General features: G+C 38.2%; 1 protein-coding gene across 1 annotated transcript; it reads right to left on the bottom strand.

Annotated features, from left to right (window-relative positions):
- Nucleotides 1–9,042: 9,042 nt before the first annotated feature.
- On the bottom strand, nucleotides 9,043–14,880 carry LOC129350929 (protein FAM240B-like). Its single transcript, XM_055019084.1, has 3 exons — nucleotides 14,757–14,880; nucleotides 14,548–14,672; nucleotides 9,043–9,450 (listed from the first exon to the last, which is right to left on the bottom strand). Exons 2-3 carry the CDS (start codon nucleotides 14,667–14,669, stop codon nucleotides 9,327–9,329), a joined length of 246 nt encoding a protein of 81 aa, XP_054875059.1. The 5' UTR covers nucleotides 14,670–14,672; nucleotides 14,757–14,880; the 3' UTR covers nucleotides 9,043–9,326.
- Between the last annotated feature and the right edge of the window lie 5,425 nt (nucleotides 14,881–20,305).

Raw genomic sequence — 20,305 nt, 5'->3', positions numbered from 1 at the left:
TTCAACGCTATAGCTTCCCACACTTGAAAAGGAAGGACTGGACTTGTGACAGGATTTCACTCGTATCTCTTCTTTATTTTAATTTAAGCAGTGAAGAAGGAGGAAGGTGAAAAACCTTTAAAACACAAAAATAAAACAAATATATATATATATATATATATATATATATATATATATATGCTTTCCCCACCTTAGTAAAGTAAGTATATTCTGCATAAACATAATTGTTAATTAAACCCATAATACTCAATCAGGTTTGAAATAAACATAAATTTAATCCTACATCTTAGAACATTGTTTTAAATTAACTCATTTTTACCCGAATTATTTTATACGGGTTTTACAAGCATTAAACAGATTTTACATTGGCATTTTTAAGTTTTAACAATTTTTTAGCTCTTTGCATTTACCCATGAATTAAAAATAAAGCAAAACTCATTGAACTAATGCCATTCATGAACTATTTTCTAAACAAAGGTTTTAGCAAACAATGGACTACTTTTCATCTAATTATGTAGATAAATATTTTAAGCCAAATAAACAGTAGGTATCCAAAATAACACAAATTGCACCTTAGCAGAACTTTTACCCACACAGATAATATTAACTAACAAACCAGGCAGTACAATTCAAACGTGTCCTCAATAACACAGAGTCCAGTGATAGACCTGAGCTTACCGTCAGTCTCTGCTGGTTTCAGTCCTTTTCCCAGGCGTTTTTACTCCCTGTTTCCTGCTGCTGTTGCTCTGTTCACCAACCAGAATGCCCGGTTCGCCATTGATACTGCTTGAGTTCCTGGTTCCTGCTGCTGATTGCCTCAATTGCTCTCACCTGCTGAGGCGCGGTACGAAGCGGCGCGCACTGCGCGCGCCCGCCGACACGTTTGCTGTGCAGTCGGCTGCCATCAGGTGTAGCGCGCACAGCCACACCTCCAGGCAGATCACCGCAACAGTGTGTTAGTGATGTTCAGTGTTTGGTGTCCATCAATCACATCATCTAGTCTGATGGTCATAAAGCTCCATCCTGGTCTCCTCAGACCAAAGAACCTTCTTCCAGGTGTCTTCAGAGTCTCCACATGTCTTCTGGTGAACTCTAGTCCAGATTTAATTGGAGCTTTTTCCATCAGAGTCTTTCTCTTTGTCTCCATAAAGCTTTGACTGGTGAAGAACAGACAACAGTTGTTGGATGAACAGTCTCTAACATCTCAGCTGCTGAAGCTGGAACTCCTTTAGAGGAGTCATAGGAGTCTTGGTGGCCTCCCTCTCTAGTCTCTCAGTTTTTGAGGACGTCCTGCTTTAGTCAGATTTATTCATGTTTCATCTTCCTTCCATTTCTTAATGATGGATTTAACTGGACTCCAGGAGATCTTCAGGAACTTGGAAATGTTCTTGTATTGTCCTGACTGATGCTTTTCAACAACCTTTTCTCAGAGTTTCTTGGTTCTTTAGTCTTCATGGTGTAGTTCTATCCAGGAGAACTGATCCACCAGAGACTGGACCTTCAGATCCAGGAATCTTTATCCTACAATCACTGACCTCAGATCATCCATTAATGATTGCTGACTTCTAGAACCAACTGGCTGCAGCTGAGCTGAATCTGTTGACATGAAGGAGTCTTAGTTTTTTTTGTAAATTCTTGTCAATACAATGACAACACTTCCAAGCAGGATGAATACTGAACTCTAAATCAGTATTCTTGTTTGTTATTCAGTGTGTTAACAGAATCCTGCTCTGTGGAACAAAATAAAACTTATCTTGACTGAACTTCTTGACAATATTTCCACTCCTACTCACACATTACTATTTTCTACAGATCCACTGGGTGAAAATGGATGTGGTCCACCGTTTTATCTACCTGTTGCCATGGTGAAGTGTTTTCACAGTTTCTATTGTCAGGGTTTGTTGACTCAAAGTTGAGGCAGAGAGTTTGTTAAACCGGAACAGGCCTGGGGTCTCACCGGCAGCAGGACAAAAACATCATCACCCCGTCACCTCTGTTATCATTATTCCTTCTCATCTCACAACGTTTCTGTCTGTTGCTGCTCTCGCTGTGACTCAGGTTGTTGTCTGGGTTTATATTTAGCAGGTCGCGTCCAGTCACATCGAGTCACCGAGTCCTTTAGACCTGCAGGTTGCTCAGAGACGAACACATCAGTTCCTTCCAGTGACACCAAACCCCAGCAGCTTCAAGGACACATCGGAGGCCATCAGCTGATCCGTTCGCTGATGAATCTGGACCAACTTTTACTTTGTGACGACACATGTTCAGGTCTAAAAAGCCATGTTCTCCCAGTATTCCTAAGACCTTCCTGCAATGATGTCAGGAATGTTTCTCAGTCTTCAAGTTCCTCACTAAAGACTCACTGGGGTTAAGGAAAGTCCATCCAGTCAGCATCCCAGCTGGCAGGGAACGTTCTCTCAACATTAAATAACATTACCTACAAGTTCTAATCATGTTTTTTAAAGATGTGTTTAACCAAATGTCCAAAAAACGTTTGTTAATATAATGTTTTAACGTCAACATTTAGAGGAAGAAAGAACGTTCTCAAACCAACATTCTAAAAATATTTTCCAGATGTTCTTGAGGCATCAGATTAATTTTAGAAAATGTTCCTGTAATGTGTTAAATAAACAAAAGTGGAACATTCTTGGGGATGTTGTTGAGGGAACGCATTAGAGAACGTTCTTCTATAAAACATTCTCACAATGTTCCATGATAACAAAGGAAGATCATTCTCAGTGCAGCATTTTGTTGTGAGAATGTTAGAGCGTATATTACACACAACATTTTTCAGTTATTCTACCTTTAAGAAGCACTTATAGAAACTTTTCTGCTGAAAACATTGAGTAGAACTTTGCAGAACTTTCTGGGACTCATATTGTCTTCAAGTCCAAGCATTGAGATGTTTGGACTCATTATCTGCTCCAGAATGAATCTTTCTCCACAAAGATGCAAACCAGATGCTGGAATATGTTTCTGAAGAATGAAGTTTTGCTTCTCCTTGGTCACAGTGGAGTAAATATGATATATATTAGTCCACTCCAAGTGTTTGTCCTTGTTTGTCGTCTTGAGAAGTAGTTTAGAGAAGCTCCTCGGCCTCTGAGATGCTACTAGACAGCCTTCTTTGGACAGAACTTCTTGTAATTGGAGTCTAGTTTTTATTTTCTATTTCTCAGTGGACAGAGTTTGATGTATTGATCTTCTGATGTTGTGCTCACTTTTGGTTGTTGATCCTCTTTGGATATATTTGATCCACAAAGTGCTTTAGAGCTCCATACACTACCTCCTTAAATCTTTCACTCCAGCTATGATTTGATGCTGAGAAAACCTTGTTGTTGTTCAGAATAATAATGTGACTTTTGACTCTTTCATTTAGTTCTGATGCCACGTTTCTTATGGTGACCAGGTGTCATCTGAACGCTGCTTCAACAGAAGACAACTCAAGAAAAACTGACCTTAATACAAAGGAGTTAACATGATCATGGGCAGAATCAAAAACATTTCTTCTTTATTTTACACGTGAGAACTTATGTTTGTGCTTCTAAAGCCTCAAACTGTCTAATTAATGATGTGAAATATGACAGATATTAGATGTTCTCTCAGACTTTCAGACTTTGCCATGTACATAATTAGCAGTCAAACAATTATTGACTTTGCTTTTAATTTATTCAGCAAATATTAAAGTTAATGATATTAATATCAGTTTAAAGAACACTTTTTAAAGTTTTAAGTTTAGTTTCTCATATACGAGGAAAATAATTTTCTAAAAACAAATTCGACATGGTAATAAGTTTAAGGACAACTGATGAACATACAGTATGTTGACCTGGAAGCATCATGATGTGAAGCACGGTGGTGGCAGCATCATGATGTGAAGCACGGTGGTGGCAGCATCATGATGTGAAGCATGGTGGTGGAAGCATCATGATGTGAAGCACGGTGGTGGCAGCATCATTATGTGAAGCATGGTGGTGGCAGCATCATTATGTGAAGCATGGTGGTGGCAGCATCATTATGTGAAGCATGGTGGTGGCAGCATCATTATGTGAAGCATGGTGGTGGCAGCATCATGGATTTTCCTCAATAGTCACCTGACCTCAACCCCACTCAACTTTTTTTAAAAACTGAGAAAGGAAAACATTCCTAACGTCTTTCTGGAATTCATTTGCTCCCATTCACATATATATATTTTAATGTCCAACACTGATTTTGTTTGAGGAGCTCTGCAGGGCTTCAGTTCATCTCAAAGGTTCCTGATGGGGTTAAAGTCAGAGATCTGAGCAGTTCTTCCCCACCAAAGTAGAAAAATACATTGCTTTCTTTACAGAGGTTGCTTTGTGCATGGAATGCAGAAAGAAAACACAATCGTCTCAGTGTTCAGAGCAATAATGTCGTCAAAACTATTGCTGTGTAACTGCAGTATTAAGATGAATATGAGGGATTAATGTGAGAACACAAAATATACTCTTGACTGTAGTAAAACAAAGCTGGTGTTTCTCATTTGCTGGTTGAGTATTTGACTGTGCTTTGCTGCTCTCTGGTGGTCACTGGAAGAACTGCAGCACCATTAGCACAGGACGAATTGATCTTCCACATAATGTTCAGGAAAAATCTCAAACAGCAAGTTAAGCACCGAAGACATTCCAATCATTTATTAGTTGCTGTTTTACCACATTTATTTTTATTATCTATGAAGATTTCACATTCATCAACACTATCATTAAGCATATTTTGGATGCATACATGAGTGTTTTGTTGCTTTTATTTATATGCAGATAATGCACCATTAATCTTTAGAGAATCCACAAACTGTACTAAAATAAAAGTACTATTACTCCAATTGCAGAAACAAGCATTTATGGTCAGTTTGTGGAGAAATATCACATTATCATAGCCATAATCTCCAACATAAACAGTAATGCATGTAAATATTACATTAATATTATAGAAGACATTTTTGACTACATTCTGTGCTCTCCTATATTATATAGTGGCATTATCTGGAAATAACAGATAGGACAGCAATGGAAAACTTGCTGCCACCACCATGCTTCACATCATGATGCTGCCACCACCATGCTTCACATCATGATGCTGCCACCACCATGCTTCACATTATGATGCTGCCACCACCATGCTTCACATCATGATGCTGCCACCACCATGCTTCACATTATGATGCTGCCACCACCATGCTTCACATCATGATGCTGCCACCACCATGCTTCACATCATGATGCTGCCACCACCGTGCTTCATCACATGATGCTGCCACCACCATGCTTCACATTATGATGCTGCCACCACCATGCATCACATCATGATGCTGCCACCACCATGCTTCACATCATGATGCTGCCACCACCATGCTTCACATCATGATGCTGCCACCACCGTGCTTCATCACATGATGCTGCCACCACCATGCTTCACATTATGATGCTGCCACCACCATGCTTCACATTATGATGCTGCCACCACCATGCTTCACATCATGATGCTGCCACCACCATGCTTCACATCATGATGCTGCCACCACCGTGCTTCATCACATGATGCTGCCACCACCATGCTTCACATTATGATGCTGCCACCACCATGCTTCACATCATGATGCTGCCACCACCATGCTGCACATTGGGTTAAAAAGCATTGGAATAAAACACAAATTTAGGTCCAGTAAAATCCATACCATTCATAATATCTACAGACATGGTTTCACCTGTAGACCACATTTAACTCACAATGTACCAATTTCTAAAATAGGTTTTGCAGTTGTCGTGTTATCACTTTGTCACTTTTCTGTGAAAGAAGAAGAAAAGTAAGTATCTGAAAACCCTTTATTTTGGGAAAGTTACTTGACAACAGTTCAAACTATTCCAAGAATACCATAAATATTTCTGTTTACAGTCCTGCTTTTGAGACTACACTACATATATATACTGTATATACAAACATATATATGTCTATAAATCATCTGTCCTGTTCTTAAACAAATATTCACTACCAGTCAAACATTTAGAAATGTCCTTACTTTTGAAAGGAAAGCATTTTTTTCATTTAAGATTAATTAAATGAATGATAAATCCAGCCCAGACATTGTTAATGTGGTAAATGACTATTCTAGCTGATTTTTAATGGAATATCTCCATAGAGGTACAGAGGAACATTTCCAGCAACCATCACGCCTGTGTTCTAATGCTACATTGTGTTAGCTAATGGTGTTGAAAGGATCATTGATGATTAAAAAACCCTTGTGCAGTTATGTTAGCACATGGATAAAAGTGGGAGTTTTCATGGAAAACATGGTATTGCCTGGGAGACCCGAAACTTTTCAGCAGTAGTGTATATCTTTCTTTGTTGGGTGCATTATTTTTCTTTTACTTTTCTTGAGGCTTCATGAATGTTGACAGTCAGTTCAGTCGCACACTGTTCTCAAGCACTGCATACTGTGTGGATGCACAACAAAGTGCTACTAACTGATATTAATACAACAGACACACTCCTCAGTCCACTAATGCACTGACCTCAAACCAGCTACCAGCAACAACATGTCCGTGGGAGTGAAGTGTGGCTGCTTATTGGCACATGCTGCCTGCTTTGGACTGTTGCCGAACACATTCCTGTTTTTTTCTTGGTGTGTGGGCAGTTTTTTTTGCCAAGAACAGACTGTCACAGCCCTGCAGGAGACACTGTTCCTTCAGTTTCACACACAAACAAAATAATGTGGCGGATTTGATCTTCCTGGAGTCTCACATAGTTATGAACCAGCAGCGAGTTCACAGATGGAGGACCAAAGAGCAGTTCAGTGTTTGACTCTGGTCTTAATGTCACACTCACGAGCCATATGTCTGATGTTAGAGCACATATTGGTGGTGTGGTTGTGTAGGAGGTGACATGTTCTCCAATGGAACTGCAGAGAGTCTTTGTTCTGGGTAAAAATACATCCACATAGAGCTGCAAACATGTTATTAACAGGCTTTAGAACACAGAACATGTCAGTAAAACAAATACAACAATAGAAATTTCACTAAAATGTTGAGTGATTCCAAATCACATCAATTAAGATTTCAAAATAAACTGCACAGTACCCATGCTAGGATTTTTTTTATTCCAAATACAGTCTGAGGGAGTTGTGCAAAAGTTGGTTTAAGAATCTTCTTCCTGTATTGTCAAGGAACATTGTCAGGATGTTTTATTGGATAACATTCTATAATGTGGTTCCTCAAAATAGTATAGAATACTATATATAGTATAGCATTGTATAGAATAGTACAGTATAATATAGAATACTATATATAACATAGCATCGTATAGAATAGTACAGTATAGTGTAGAATACTATACAAAGCATAGCATTATAACATAGTATAGTATAGTATAGTATAGTATAGTATAGTATAGTATAGTATAGTATAGTATAGTATAGTATAGTATAGTATAGTATAGTATAGTATAGTGCAGTGCAGTGCAGTGCAGTGCAGTGCAGTGCAGTGCAGTATAGTATAGTATAGTATAGTATAGTATAGTATAGTATAGTATAGTACAGCATAGTATAGTATATACATTGTACAGTAGTATAGTATATGTACACATCCCATAGTACAACCCCAATGCAACAACAGTCCGTTTAGCTGTGACCACTATGAATGTGATACAGAGTATACAGAAGGTTCTCTCTGGTTGGGTTGAGGTTGTGTCCTGCTCCCAGTGTGTTAACACCCTGTAAGAAACCAGCTTGTTAGAGGTAAACATGAGCTGAAACACAGCTGCTGCCGTGGTGAGGAGGTGCAGGAGGAACTGTGCTACCAATAACAGGAGGTGCAGAGGTCATCCATGAAAAATGACACCATGAATAATTCACTGTTTACTCAATTCTGCACCGGAAAACAATATGTGCATCTGACTTGACACGAGGATTATCTGTGGAAACTGGTGCTGTAGTCGGTGTACAGTCAACCTCTCCAAGATTAGACTTTACCAAAGAGCATGAAAAGAAGCCTGACAAATACTGATAGCACATTGTTCAGTCAGAAGAATCCAAAATAAATGAGTTCAGGCAGATGACATTTATAGATGCACTATAAATGCAAGGTTTTCTACCCAAATATTGAAAGAATAGACGTCAAAAAAGCTTGTCAGGAGAGGAATTTTCCACCATCTAAAACACAATCCAACTGTCACACAAGTTTCTAAAGAAGAGGAAAATAGAAGAAAGAAAATACGATCCAGCCAAGTATGTCCCCTGGCTTTAATCCAACACAATACCTGTGGAGTGTTTTCAGGTGGAACAAAACCCTTCCAGCAAATTGAAAAGAACTGAGTGAAGAATGACAGAGCAGATTTGTAACACTTGGTTTTATCTGTTCTTTCTGCAGGAATCACAGCGGAAACATCGAACGTTTAAAACTGAGCAACAACATTACTTTTCTCAACAGTCTGAGCAGCAACAGTTTCAGTAATATTCTAATTTCTTAAACAATATTTTATTAAAATGTGCAACATTAGTTTACATCCTCCAAATCATCACAAGTATTACTTCTTACTTTTCTGTTCAAGTCCTATTTTAGCTTATTAGTCTTTATTTCCAGTCATGTATCGTACTTGTAATCCTGTTTTCTGAGCAATGTCTGACACAATTCAGGATTAATAAACTTCATCTTATCTAAGACACATGACAGGACATCTGTTGTCAAAAATACAGGCAAACTCACAAAATATTGAAAATAAAAGGTTGTTTTTTCTTTAATTAAAGCTGTGCTGCCTTTTATTAAGGAATTTATTGCTTTCACAGTCAAATCGTGTGGGATTTTATATATATTATATTCCACTAGCAGATGATCCTTTGCCATTTCTCCATGTGTTTCAAACTTTCACAGGGAACAAAAAAAAACTGAATAATCCAACTTTCAAGTGGAGGATTGTCATGGCAACAAGAGGTGGGTCTGCAGCTACTATTAACAGAAGAAAGAGCCATTTTCACAATCAAATTGAGTGTGATTGAATTTCTTTAAAATGTCATCGAGCATGAATATCACCAAATCTGATGGAGATTTTATTTACTTCAGACCACTGATTATATGGTAAAAAGTAACAACAACAAACAATACAGTACTGATTAAACAGCAGCACCAGGCAGAAATGAAGTGCAGCATTAATCATCTTCAGCATGTTGTTTTTCACCTTCAAGACTTTACTATTTCCTTGATTTTATCCCAGAGTTGTATATGTTCTTTGACCTTACATCTTTCTTTAACCTCATATTCATTTCGCCTGCAGGCTGATGAGTGGGAAAGTCGGTTTTTGTAACCTTCTCCTCGTCGATTTCAGACTGAATCCAGTTTTCTGAGGCTCTGCTGGGTTTTCTGCGCTCGTCTCATTCGTTCCTCAAAGAAACTCTGCTGGTGCTGGTTCCTCTGATCCAGCTGGACAACCCACTGCTGCCTCAGTCTGCAGAAACAGGAAAACAGGAGGGAGGGAAAGAATTAGGAGGTGTTTGGGGATGAAGGCAGCCCTCTAAAAAGAAAAACAAGGGGTTAGCAACACCACACTGTGGCTCATGAAACTATAAGACAAGATTCTGACAAGACAACGACAACAACGGAGTTATATTGATGCAAAGTAATGTAGGAATCCAAAGAAAGCTCTGGGGAAAATGCCAACCCAAGTGGAACTGTAACAATACTTAGAAAGAGTGAAATGCTCAAAATATGCAACTAACTAAACTGGTATAATTCACTACATTATGAATATGTGAGTGGATGTCAAATGATTCCATTAAATTGCATCAGCTCCCAACAATTTGTGCTACATTTCAGTCATATAGTGGAGTACTTCCTCTAATAAACAACCAAAAACCAATACTTTAGAAAGACTATATTGCAAATTTTGGCCCCAAAGTAGAAGCCAAATGTCCACCTTTGATTTCCCATCAACCAAACTGCAATGAAAACTGCTATAAACTGACTTAAAAACACCAGAACTTTCTCAATTTTGGACATTTGGACCATGTCTGTCTATGTCTGCATCATGGTTCCACATAATTGCCACAGCAAGTGAAAAATCAGATTGTGAGGCATCACAAAGATGTAAACGACACAAGAAGCTGAACTCCAACCTCAGTGAACCACAGCGTCAGCAGTAATCAGGGCTGCAGCAGTCATCCTCCTAGAAGGACTCAGGAAACTGTACTATTAGCACAATCTAGCTGTAGAAAACAGACAGCAGATGCTTCAGACGTGGAATAGAGGTTATCAGTGGAAATCAGAGTTTGTGTGAAGCCAAGACTGTGAACAGAACATCAACCTCTATGGATGGAGGACAAGAAAAATAGTTCTGCTTGGTTTTTAGGACAAAAGTGCAAGATGAAAAGTTGCTAAGTAACATGAAAATTGGGAGAACAAACGCTGGTCAAATGAGACCAAAATGAATTAGATAAATTCCAGCATGTTTGATATAAACATGGCGAGGACCGACACAGTAAACGCACAATCCTGACAGTGAAGCACGGAGGTGGAAGTGAGATGATATGGAGCTGAATGAAAGCAAAAGGTGTTGAGGAGATGATATTTATAGGTGAATGTCTGAGGATAAACCACAATACTGGCTGACAAGATGAAAAAGAGCAGAGAACCACAACAGACCAATGCAATAGAATCCAGTAGAACATTTCTGGGGTATTTTAAACAGAAAAGTAGTGCAAATGAAGAAATGACAGATGACTGGTATCTGAGGTCATTGAGTCATTGATGAATTTGACTTATGAAGTATGAAAAAGACATCAAGCTCAAACTCATAGCTTGATTTAGCAGCATAGTTTGTGTAACACATAAGATTCAATATTTGATCAATATTAACAATAAAAAAGTATATTTACATTACTGACATGCAAATACAAAACTGTCCTATGACAAAATAAAGCATTAATTAAAGAACTGGGCTTGTTTGGTTAGATACAGCTTCTGGAACTGGAGGAAAACTAATGAAAGAACAAATTCATTTTTTACTCAACTGTATTAAAACAAAAACACTTGACGTATATTAAGGAAAGCAGCAAATACAATCAATCAAAAGAAAAGATTACAAAATAAAAATCAGAAGTATCTACTTTACACAAATAAATTTCAATCCTTTAAGTTCACAAAAATAATCATACCAGTCATAAGGTTCACAATACAAAGTCTGTTGAAGATATTCTAAATCTCAAGGAAAAAATGAATAAAGAGGGAAACTGTTGGCACAGCATGTTCCTACCACCCAGGCAGTAATGCAGCCAGGGTTGAGGCCTGCACTGAACCAGGATCTGCCAGTTAGCTCACCTTCATCACTCCACAAACAGAAAACTGACCGTCCGTTCAGCAGCCTGTAAATAGAGGCTGTCCAGAGCAGGCCGTCCTGAATGGGGTCACGCTGTTGGTCAGTCCAGGTTCTGGTCTTTTCCAGGCCTGAAAACATGATGTCTGCTGAGAGCTGTGTGGATCTGACTGACTGCATGCATCAGTCCAGCTGCACAGGTGTAGGGCGGGGCCAAGGTGTGCTACCATTGGCTTGCTCACTTCGACTGACAGCTTGATGGCCAACAAAACGATTTCAGAGTCACCTCTGTTAAATATGTTTAGTTGTCAAAGGCTAAAATATGTTCTTTAGACCTTAGTTTATATGGAGCTTTTAAGCATTTGTACATTTTGATGCAGCTGGGAGTTGCTTTAGACGGTAATATGGACATTTTATAGCTGCAAAACAATGAATCACACGAGCTAAAAGATGTTTCATTAAACATTTAAAGCATCGTTTAAGCCAACAACATTTACCCCAGGAGGGAAATTAGTTTGTATACAGTCTTTTCATTCCCATTAAAGCGGAACAGTTTTGCAGCAGATCTAAACGTGTTCATGCAGAAAGATTTTCCTGGAGGGTATACCTCACTGTTCTCTGGTACATCTACTACAGCAGACAAACCTCAGTATTAGTTTACAGCTCAAAGTTAAAGAAGTTTAAAGAAGATTAAGAGTGTTTCTGCAGGATGTCGAGTGTTTCGGAGGCCGGTGTTTCCCCCGACACCAGAACTCCGGGCCTTAAATGAATCGTGCAGACACCCAGCGAAACTCCATCTTCACTTGTTGTTGTCGAGGATAATCGTGTTACGGAAAAAGTCGAACGTTGTGTGTTTGTGTGTGTTTCAACTGCAGGATTAATGTTGTGTCTGCGTTAGCTTGCGTCCGTCTGTCAGCACGTTCGGCCTTCCGTCCGTTAATCCGAGCTGCTCTAATCAACATTCTCAGGCTACTATGTGCTGACAGACGGACGAGCTGCAAACACGACTCCGGCATTTTTCCAGCTAATCGAGTTACGACGCAGAGAGACGGACCGTGATGAAGTTCGTCCCTAATGCTCTTTTCTTTTTGCCCTTCATCCGTCTTCATAAACTGTTTATCAAAAGTTTCCTCAAAGAACAAACTTTGCTGAGAATTTCATTAGAACTCACAGAATCTGAATGTCAACCTGAATTTGAATAAATGTTTCCAAGATGATGCATAAAACACGAAAAAGTACTTTCCAAAAGCATAGAAGCTCACTTCTCTTAGTCAGTTTTGGTTAATTTAATCCGTATATCATCGTTCTTTTACCTAAAGCCAACCTGAAACTACAATTATCTTTACTTTCCAAGGAACTCTGCATGTTTTTCATGTCTTGAAAAGAACATAAAGTTGTTGTTGGACTGTAGGGACAGAGTCAAGGCTTCGTGGACGGACTTCTGAGAGTTGAGAATCTCAAAAAGTGTCCAAAACATCAAATTAACTAGTGCTGACTTGGACTGCACCAAACATTACACACAAATTGAGTAACAGTCTCTATCTGTTGGAATTACAGTGATAAAAATAACTATTTTTAGCATCAACCTGCACAAATTTTCCAAGAATTAAATTAGTCTTCTGTCAGTCAGAGCTCCTGAAGAAACGAAACTCAAAGTTCTGCTCTGCTGTTAATACAGGTTTGGTTAAATAAGGACAAAACTCAAAATCTAGTCCAGCAGTTGAGTGTCTGAGATTACTAATAAAGATTCTTCTGCTCGTTGTAAATTCAATAAAAAACGTTTTTATTTTGATACCAGCTTAATGATTTGGGGAAAACGTGAAACTCTGAAAAGTCTTAGTATTTGGTTGATCTGTTTTATGACAGAATGCATTTGAGCTCAAGTTCATTCATATAATGCAAAATAAATAAACTACTAAATGACAGAAACACTTTTCTGTATAAGACAAAAGAGTTCAAAGCACAAAGCTAATCAACATCTCAGTGAAACAGTTTCAACACAAACTTAACATAGGAGAGAATATAATCCACAGTTTTAGTGTTTTTAGATTTGTTGGAGGTATGACGTGTATATATACTTTAAAAATAACATTTATGTCGTAACTACACAACTTCATTCAGTGATTTTAGTAACGTACAGATCAGTATGTTTGCAGATAAAACATTTCCTTCAGCTGACAAACTGAATTACTTGGAGAGAACAGTCAGAAAATTAACAGGAAATTGAAAAAGAGATGCTTCTTACAGCCGACTTAAATCCAAATATTATAGCATCAGTTACCATGGTGACCTAGCTCTGTAGCATCAGTTACCATGGTGACCTAGCCGTGTGGCATCAGTTACCATGGTGACCTAGCCGTGTGGCATCAGTTACCATGGTGACCTAGCTCTGTAGCATCAGTTACCATGGTGACCTAGCTGTGTAGCATCAGTTACCATGGTGACCTAGCTCTGTAGCATCAGTTACCATGGTGACCTAGCCGTGTGGCATCAGTTACCATGGTGACCTAGTTGTGTAGCATCAGTTACCATGGTGACCTAGCCGTGTGGCATCAGTTACCATGGTGACCTAGCCGTGTGGCATCAGTTACCATGGTGACCTAGCTCTGTAGCATCAGTTACCATGGTGACCTAGCCGTGTGGCATCAGTTACCATGGTGACCTAGCTGTGTAGCATCAGTTACCATGGTGACCTAGCTCTGTAGCATCAGTTACCACCTTAAAACATCGATGTGTTGTAATTTAACGCTGAGCCGGAATTAATCGGTATTTGATCAAAGTTGCCGTCAAATCCTGAAGCGTCAATCTGGTTCTAGATGTCAGAAAACTAATTTTCTTGTTAGCTGTGACTGTAATTAACAAGACTAGCAGGAGAGACCATATTTCTCCCATTTTATCTTCTCTCTAGTGGCTGTAAAACATTTTCTGTTGCATCTTTCCTGTAAAATCCCAAACAGAAATTAGTTTTTAGGCTTAAAACTTTTCTTTTTTACAAAATGCATCGTTAAAGCTGCTCAGGTGACCCAAACTATCCTTTAGTTTTCCTGCTGTAGAACCCAGCATTTACTAATAATGTCACTAGCTTTTCAGTTTTCTCTTTACTGTAGTTTGTTTGCAGATCTGCATGTTTCTGAGCTGATAAATTTGACTTAATTTTCTCTAAAAAAAACTACAAACTTCCAGCAGCAACCTTTAGATCTGACCAGTTAAACTGAGATGTTTGTGTTTTCCTACCGAGCCAAAGCGCTGCTCCTCCTCCGACCCTCCTCTTCATCCATCTGCTCGCTGTGTTCAACGATCTTCTGCTCCCAGAACGTCTTCAGCTTCTGTTTGTCATGAATCCGAGCTGCGTTCATCTCCTGTAATAATAATATTTTAAAGAAAACTACTTAGATTCAGGAATATTATCCATAAATATGGAGGTTTCTCTGGTTTTTACTTACTACTGTTTCTCTTCTTCCTTCTTTTCTTTGCTTTCTGTTTGTCTAATCACTGATTCCTCATCATTTCTTTCTTTCTTTCTTTCACATCTCTGTGTTCCCACTCTTGTCCTCTTCTTTCTCTTTTCCCATCTCCTTTATCTCCTCTTTTAACTCCTCCCATCTTTTCCATCTATGTTTCATCCTCTCTCTATCTTCCTCTCCTCTTCTTTCTGCCTTTATTCCTTTCACATCTTATTTTCTAGTTCTTTTTCACCACTTTATTCATAAATTTAACTCCTATTTTAACATCTAATGTTGCATTTTCTTCACTTCTACCACTTTCTCTTTTATGTTTGTTTTCTGCTAAATGAAAGTAGGGCGACCCCTGCTGGTCATCTTCACGTATTGCATGTCAAAGGAACAATTACTCTACATACTGCACAGATACTTTAAAAATGAAACGTTTGCATGAGTCTTTTTGGGCTATAACAACCAAAAAACTACATTGAGTCAAGGGAATTTGCCTTGGCTAGAAATACAGTAATTCTGTTATCAAGACACAACCAGATACCATTTTTGAAGGTTTGCAGTTCCTGGTTCATTCAGTGAAGACACCACCTGTTGCTATGATGACTAACATGGATGTTGTTGAGTTTTTCCTACAGGTTTTGGTGATATTGGTGTTAATAAGGCTCAGTTTTACTTTGGTAGAAGTGAAAGTGTCACATCTTCCTCTCATCTTATTGGATTTTAAATGTGTCTCTCCTCCAAAGGTTGTTCGTTTTGGCCTCCCAGATGTATTTCCAGGTTTTGATTGTCAGGCATTCTCTTGTCTTTGTCGTCTGTTCGCAGTTGTGTTATCACACTATACATACCGACACCTACACACATCACTGTACATCCAGTCACAGATGTCATACGGCTTAAACAAAAGGCACCGGGATCTTATCCACAGCTTATCTGCCTTTACACTCCCAGCGCAGCACAGTGTGTGTTTGTGCATGTATACATGTGTGTTTGTGTGTCTGCTCTTTAGCCTGTATTGACAACCCGTCAATAAACACTTGGCGGGTTTTCATTGTTGGAGATCTGAGGCAGCGGTTCTCGTATTTTTGGCTAAAGGTTGCAACTCCCCAACAGTATACAATGTGCCTTTGACCAGATGCACTCAACCTGTTACATATGTGGACTGTTTGAAGAGCAGATTTGTGTTTTTAGTAGCTACACCTGCAGCCTATTTAATGAATATTGTGAAGTGTAGAATGGTCTGACTGCACCTAACAATTATTGTGCTGTAAAGAGAAAACAAACACTCTGTCTTGCTTGTATTTCTTTAAAGCAATCAGAGTCAATAAGGGTGAAGCTAAGCAAGGAATATTTCAACTGTTACTCAAAATAGTGAAAGATTTGCATGCAGGGAGACCAATGGCATGTTAAAAATGGGTAATTCAGCACAAAACACTAGCAGGACTGCCTGAATGCATGATCGTAATCATCTGCAAAACTTTCAGTGTGGTCGGATGCTGCTCAGAGGTTGTTGTTGTTTTTCACAAAGAAGTAAACTTAGATGGAAGACGGAAAGACGAAGCTAAATAATAGGATAATAGGTGATTCATATCTGCATCCTACATCCGTTGAGTCCCACTAGGTTGCGTCAAAACTAAATAATGAACTGTCATTAGTCTATCTGGCATAATTTTATCTTTCATCTTTCGTTCATCTTTAATAGTTGCTGCAAAATGGTCAATAATCCTTTAAATTTAAAAGCATGAAAAAGTGGGTCAACGGGCAGTTTTTTTGAAGACTTTATCTCAGAAAGTATTTGATATATAAAGCTAAGATTCCACACATGTTTTATTAATATCTATATTTTATGCGATAAAACTTTCAAGCAAATCAGAAATGGTTGAACCTAAATCTGAGTCCTGAAACAGTCACTGCCAAGTTTTTGAACTCAACCTGGTCCTCACAAAGATAGTCATCCTCTCTTATTAACACCACAGCTGTTGGGCTTTAGCTGGATGTTAATCCAACGATAATGAAAAGCACCAAGTGTTAGTGTTCACTGAGCTACTAATATAGTCTAACAGCAGCTTAATGTCAACACAATGACATGATGGACACTAGAGTGAATTTATCTGCCTCCTTTATGAGGACAAAAATAAAGCCCCGTCATGTAAATGTCCACTTTTACTGAGGTTCAGATTGGGGTAAATATAGATTTAGGTTATGGTTAGGGTGAGTTTCCAGGAGATCAATGTGGTTTAATTTGCATTGCAAGGCTAAAAACACACCTGTTTGAGTGTATGTGTGATCAAGAAATCAAATAAAATGAAAGAATAACTAATTTTGATAATTTTGCAGACTTTACATTGCTGTTCAGACAAATATTATGTTAAAAATATCCTCAAAACTTAGAAACACTTTGGTTTTAAAGAGTCAAAATAAGCATTTACATGGTAACTTACTATAAAGAAGACAAATTACTGAAATTAAATATTGTCTTGTTTCATTAATTGGATATTAGTTTGTTTATTCCTAAAAAAAAATCACATACATCTTTAGTGTTCTTCATCTTTTTTGTTGCCACTATCTTGTTCATTTTCTTTATTCCCATTTATAAATAAATAAATACAGTTTATTATCACACATCTCTTTTTATCTTTATATTGTTTTATCATCAACCTCATCAAAAATCTAATTAACAACACACCTTCCTGTATTTTAACTTAAAGTATTTTGCCATTTTGGGGTCAGAACACCACTGATTAGTAAAACTATTAAAAATTGCATTATATTATCTTAGATTTTAGCTTATTTTACATGATTCGTTCAGCCCTTAGACCTCTTTCTGTCCATCTACTGTGTGTGTGAAGCCTCTTGTGGCTGCTGACTGATCAGTCACCAGGTGAGTCACATGGAAGGCATTGCAAAACTTTAATATTATGTCACACAGACACACACACCAGTGACTTTCATTCAAATCCGTCCAAACAGCTGATCATGGGTCAGATCGGCTGCTGGGATTAAAACAGCTGACGGTAGCACGTCTGCATGTGTGACTTAATAAAACTGGACGTTATTAAAGGACCGTTCCACTGGTTCTATGTGTTTTATGACACCAGAACACTTCAGAACGTGGAATCATGTCAGATTTCAATAAAAACATGTTTTCAGACCAGAGAAACGAGTTTTTAATATGTATAGTGAAGCTCAAACTTGTTCATTGTCATCCCAAATTTTACTGTATAGTCTATTTTTATTCAACAGGTTCCTTTTGGCTCGAAATAACAGAAACGAGTGACAAAAGATGGAAGGAGAGAAGTTGAAGCCTTTAACCCTAAGAACACCAAACCTACCATCAAGCATGGAGGTGGCAGTATCATGGTCTGTGGAACTGGAGCTTTCCACAAAGTAAATGGAATAATGAAGAAGGAGGATCACCTCCACATTCTTCAGGAAAACCTAAAACCATCAGCAGAAGGTTGATCTTGGACATGGATGTTTCAACAAAACAATGAGTCCAAACACACATCAGACGTGGTAAAGAAATGATTCCATCAGGCTAGAATGAAGGTTCTAGACTGGTCTCCCCAAAGTCCTGAATTAAACCCATCAAGAACCTGAAGAACCAAGTGAGAAAGACGACAAACTTAGTTGAACTAAACCAATTCTGTTCAGAGGAGTCAAAGATAAACCAGAAGATTGAAACCAGAAGAACCAAACTGAGGTGAAAATGGACAAATTTATTAAAATGTTAACCCAGAGCATAATACTGCCACCACCATGCATTGCTGTTTGTATATTTTTGACCCAGGTGGGGCCTTTAACCCCAAGAACACCAAACCTGCTGTCAAGCATGGAGGTGGCAGTATCATAAATTTATGATAGAACCTAAATTCATGATTGTTTTGTTTCGTCAAATACATATATCTCAAAAAAAAATGTTTTCCAAAATCCACGAACACTTAAAGACATACTGAGAGGTTATTTTAGGCTGTATTGGTTTTGGATATTTGGACAAAACAGGATTTTGTTTGACTTTCAAAAAGTCAAAAAAAATCCGAAACCAAGCCTCTTTGTTGTGTTTATGATCCATACAAAAGGTGAGGAACCCTAAAAGGTTCTTGACAATAACGCATCTGTTTATATCTATGAAAAGTCACTACATGTTTTGGTTTGCTTGTTTTTTACCAGTTCTGTTGCCGATCTAGAATCTAGAATAGAGACTGGAGTCAGATTTCTTCCATGTTTGATCAATAAAGCTGATTTTGATTCCACACTGAAGGTTTGTGTTTCTGCCTGTAGGTGTCAGCAGAGAACTGCTCTATTCTGCACTTTACTACATTATTGACACAACAAACATATAGAAAGATCCTTTGCGTTTGTGATTAAAGCTTGAGAATGTCGTCATGAGTCTCTACAAACACAGAAACTGTATCATACATCCGCAGTGAGTCTCAGCTATCAGCAAATGAAGCTGCTGTTTGAGGAGATAAGAAGCAAACAGCTTCCTCCTCATTATATTTATCTCTTCACACTCTCTCTGGCAGTTTACTCAACGCTGAAAATAAACTCTAGAAACTCCTCTGCAGTTTAGACGTCTTGCTGGTTGCATGTGAGGTGGAGTTTGTTACTAAAGTCACAGCTGGATGTAGAAATGTGGAATGAAGTCATTCCTCTTCTCATTCATGTCTTCTTTAACTGAATCCTCTCCTGCTGCTCCTCCTCTGTTTAGATTCATCTCCACTTCCTTAAACCACCTATTCAGAGATACCAACAAACACAAAGTTAACGTTAATTGTCTCAGCTTGCAGAGAAAACCATCCTTTAGTGGAGATCTGCAGCAAATCCGGACAGGATCTGAGGTTTAATCACATTTTCTGGTTCTCCTTTATGGACGTTTTCAGTCCAATCACAGGATTCACTTTAAACAAGTTTCTGTATTGAGTTGACTGGATAAGAAGGAGAGATTACACTCAGATTACGGTGGGATTAAACTATAAAACCTCCTTTGGCTTCTTTTAGAAAGACCTGACAACCATCATCCTCCTCCTGCTCTTCTTTTTACTTACTTCTTGTATTGTGTTGCTGTTGTTAAAACTGGAATGTAACTAAAAACAGGAGCTAAACAGGCTGATTTTGTTCATATTTTGCCAAATAATGACATTTTACATATAAAGGTCAATATCTCCAAGTATTATAGGAAGAAACCAACATTTTATTATCACTTTTACTGACCTACTGCATAAAAGGACATAAATTAGTTTATTTTGTGATATATTTTTAAAATGTCGGATCCAGAAATTTTTAACTGATTTGATGAGGCTGTTAAAGTTTAGCTCCAAGTCCAAGATTATTCCCAGATGTTGGACTTTATTCTTGGTTTTCAGAGACAAAGAGTCAAGTCAAGATGAAGACAGATGAACTTGTTTCACATCCAGTCGTTTATTTCCTTTGCAGAAAGAATCAAGAGTCTGTAGTCGTCTGGTGGCAGAGAAAAAGCAAACTTGGATTGATGCTTTTGTTTGTTTGATGTGGTCTAATGGTAGCAGGTAAATGTTAAATAG

This window comes from Amphiprion ocellaris, chromosome 17, assembly GCF_022539595.1.
Source record: "Amphiprion ocellaris isolate individual 3 ecotype Okinawa chromosome 17, ASM2253959v1, whole genome shotgun sequence".
NCBI classification, from domain to species: Eukaryota; Metazoa; Chordata; class Actinopteri; family Pomacentridae; genus Amphiprion; species Amphiprion ocellaris.
The sequence above is the reverse complement of the archived record's forward strand: the minus strand, read 5'-3'. Positions and strand labels throughout refer to the sequence as shown.

Coding starts and splice junctions, on each gene's coding strand:
- LOC129350929 (XM_055019084.1), bottom strand. CDS start 14,669: ATGAACGCAGCTCGGATTCATGACAAACAGAAGCTGAAGACGTTCTGG. Junction 9,451..14,547: donor AGGAGCAGCGCTTTGGCTCG/GTAGGAAAACAC, acceptor CTGTTTCTGCAG/ACTGAGGCAGCAGTGGGTTG.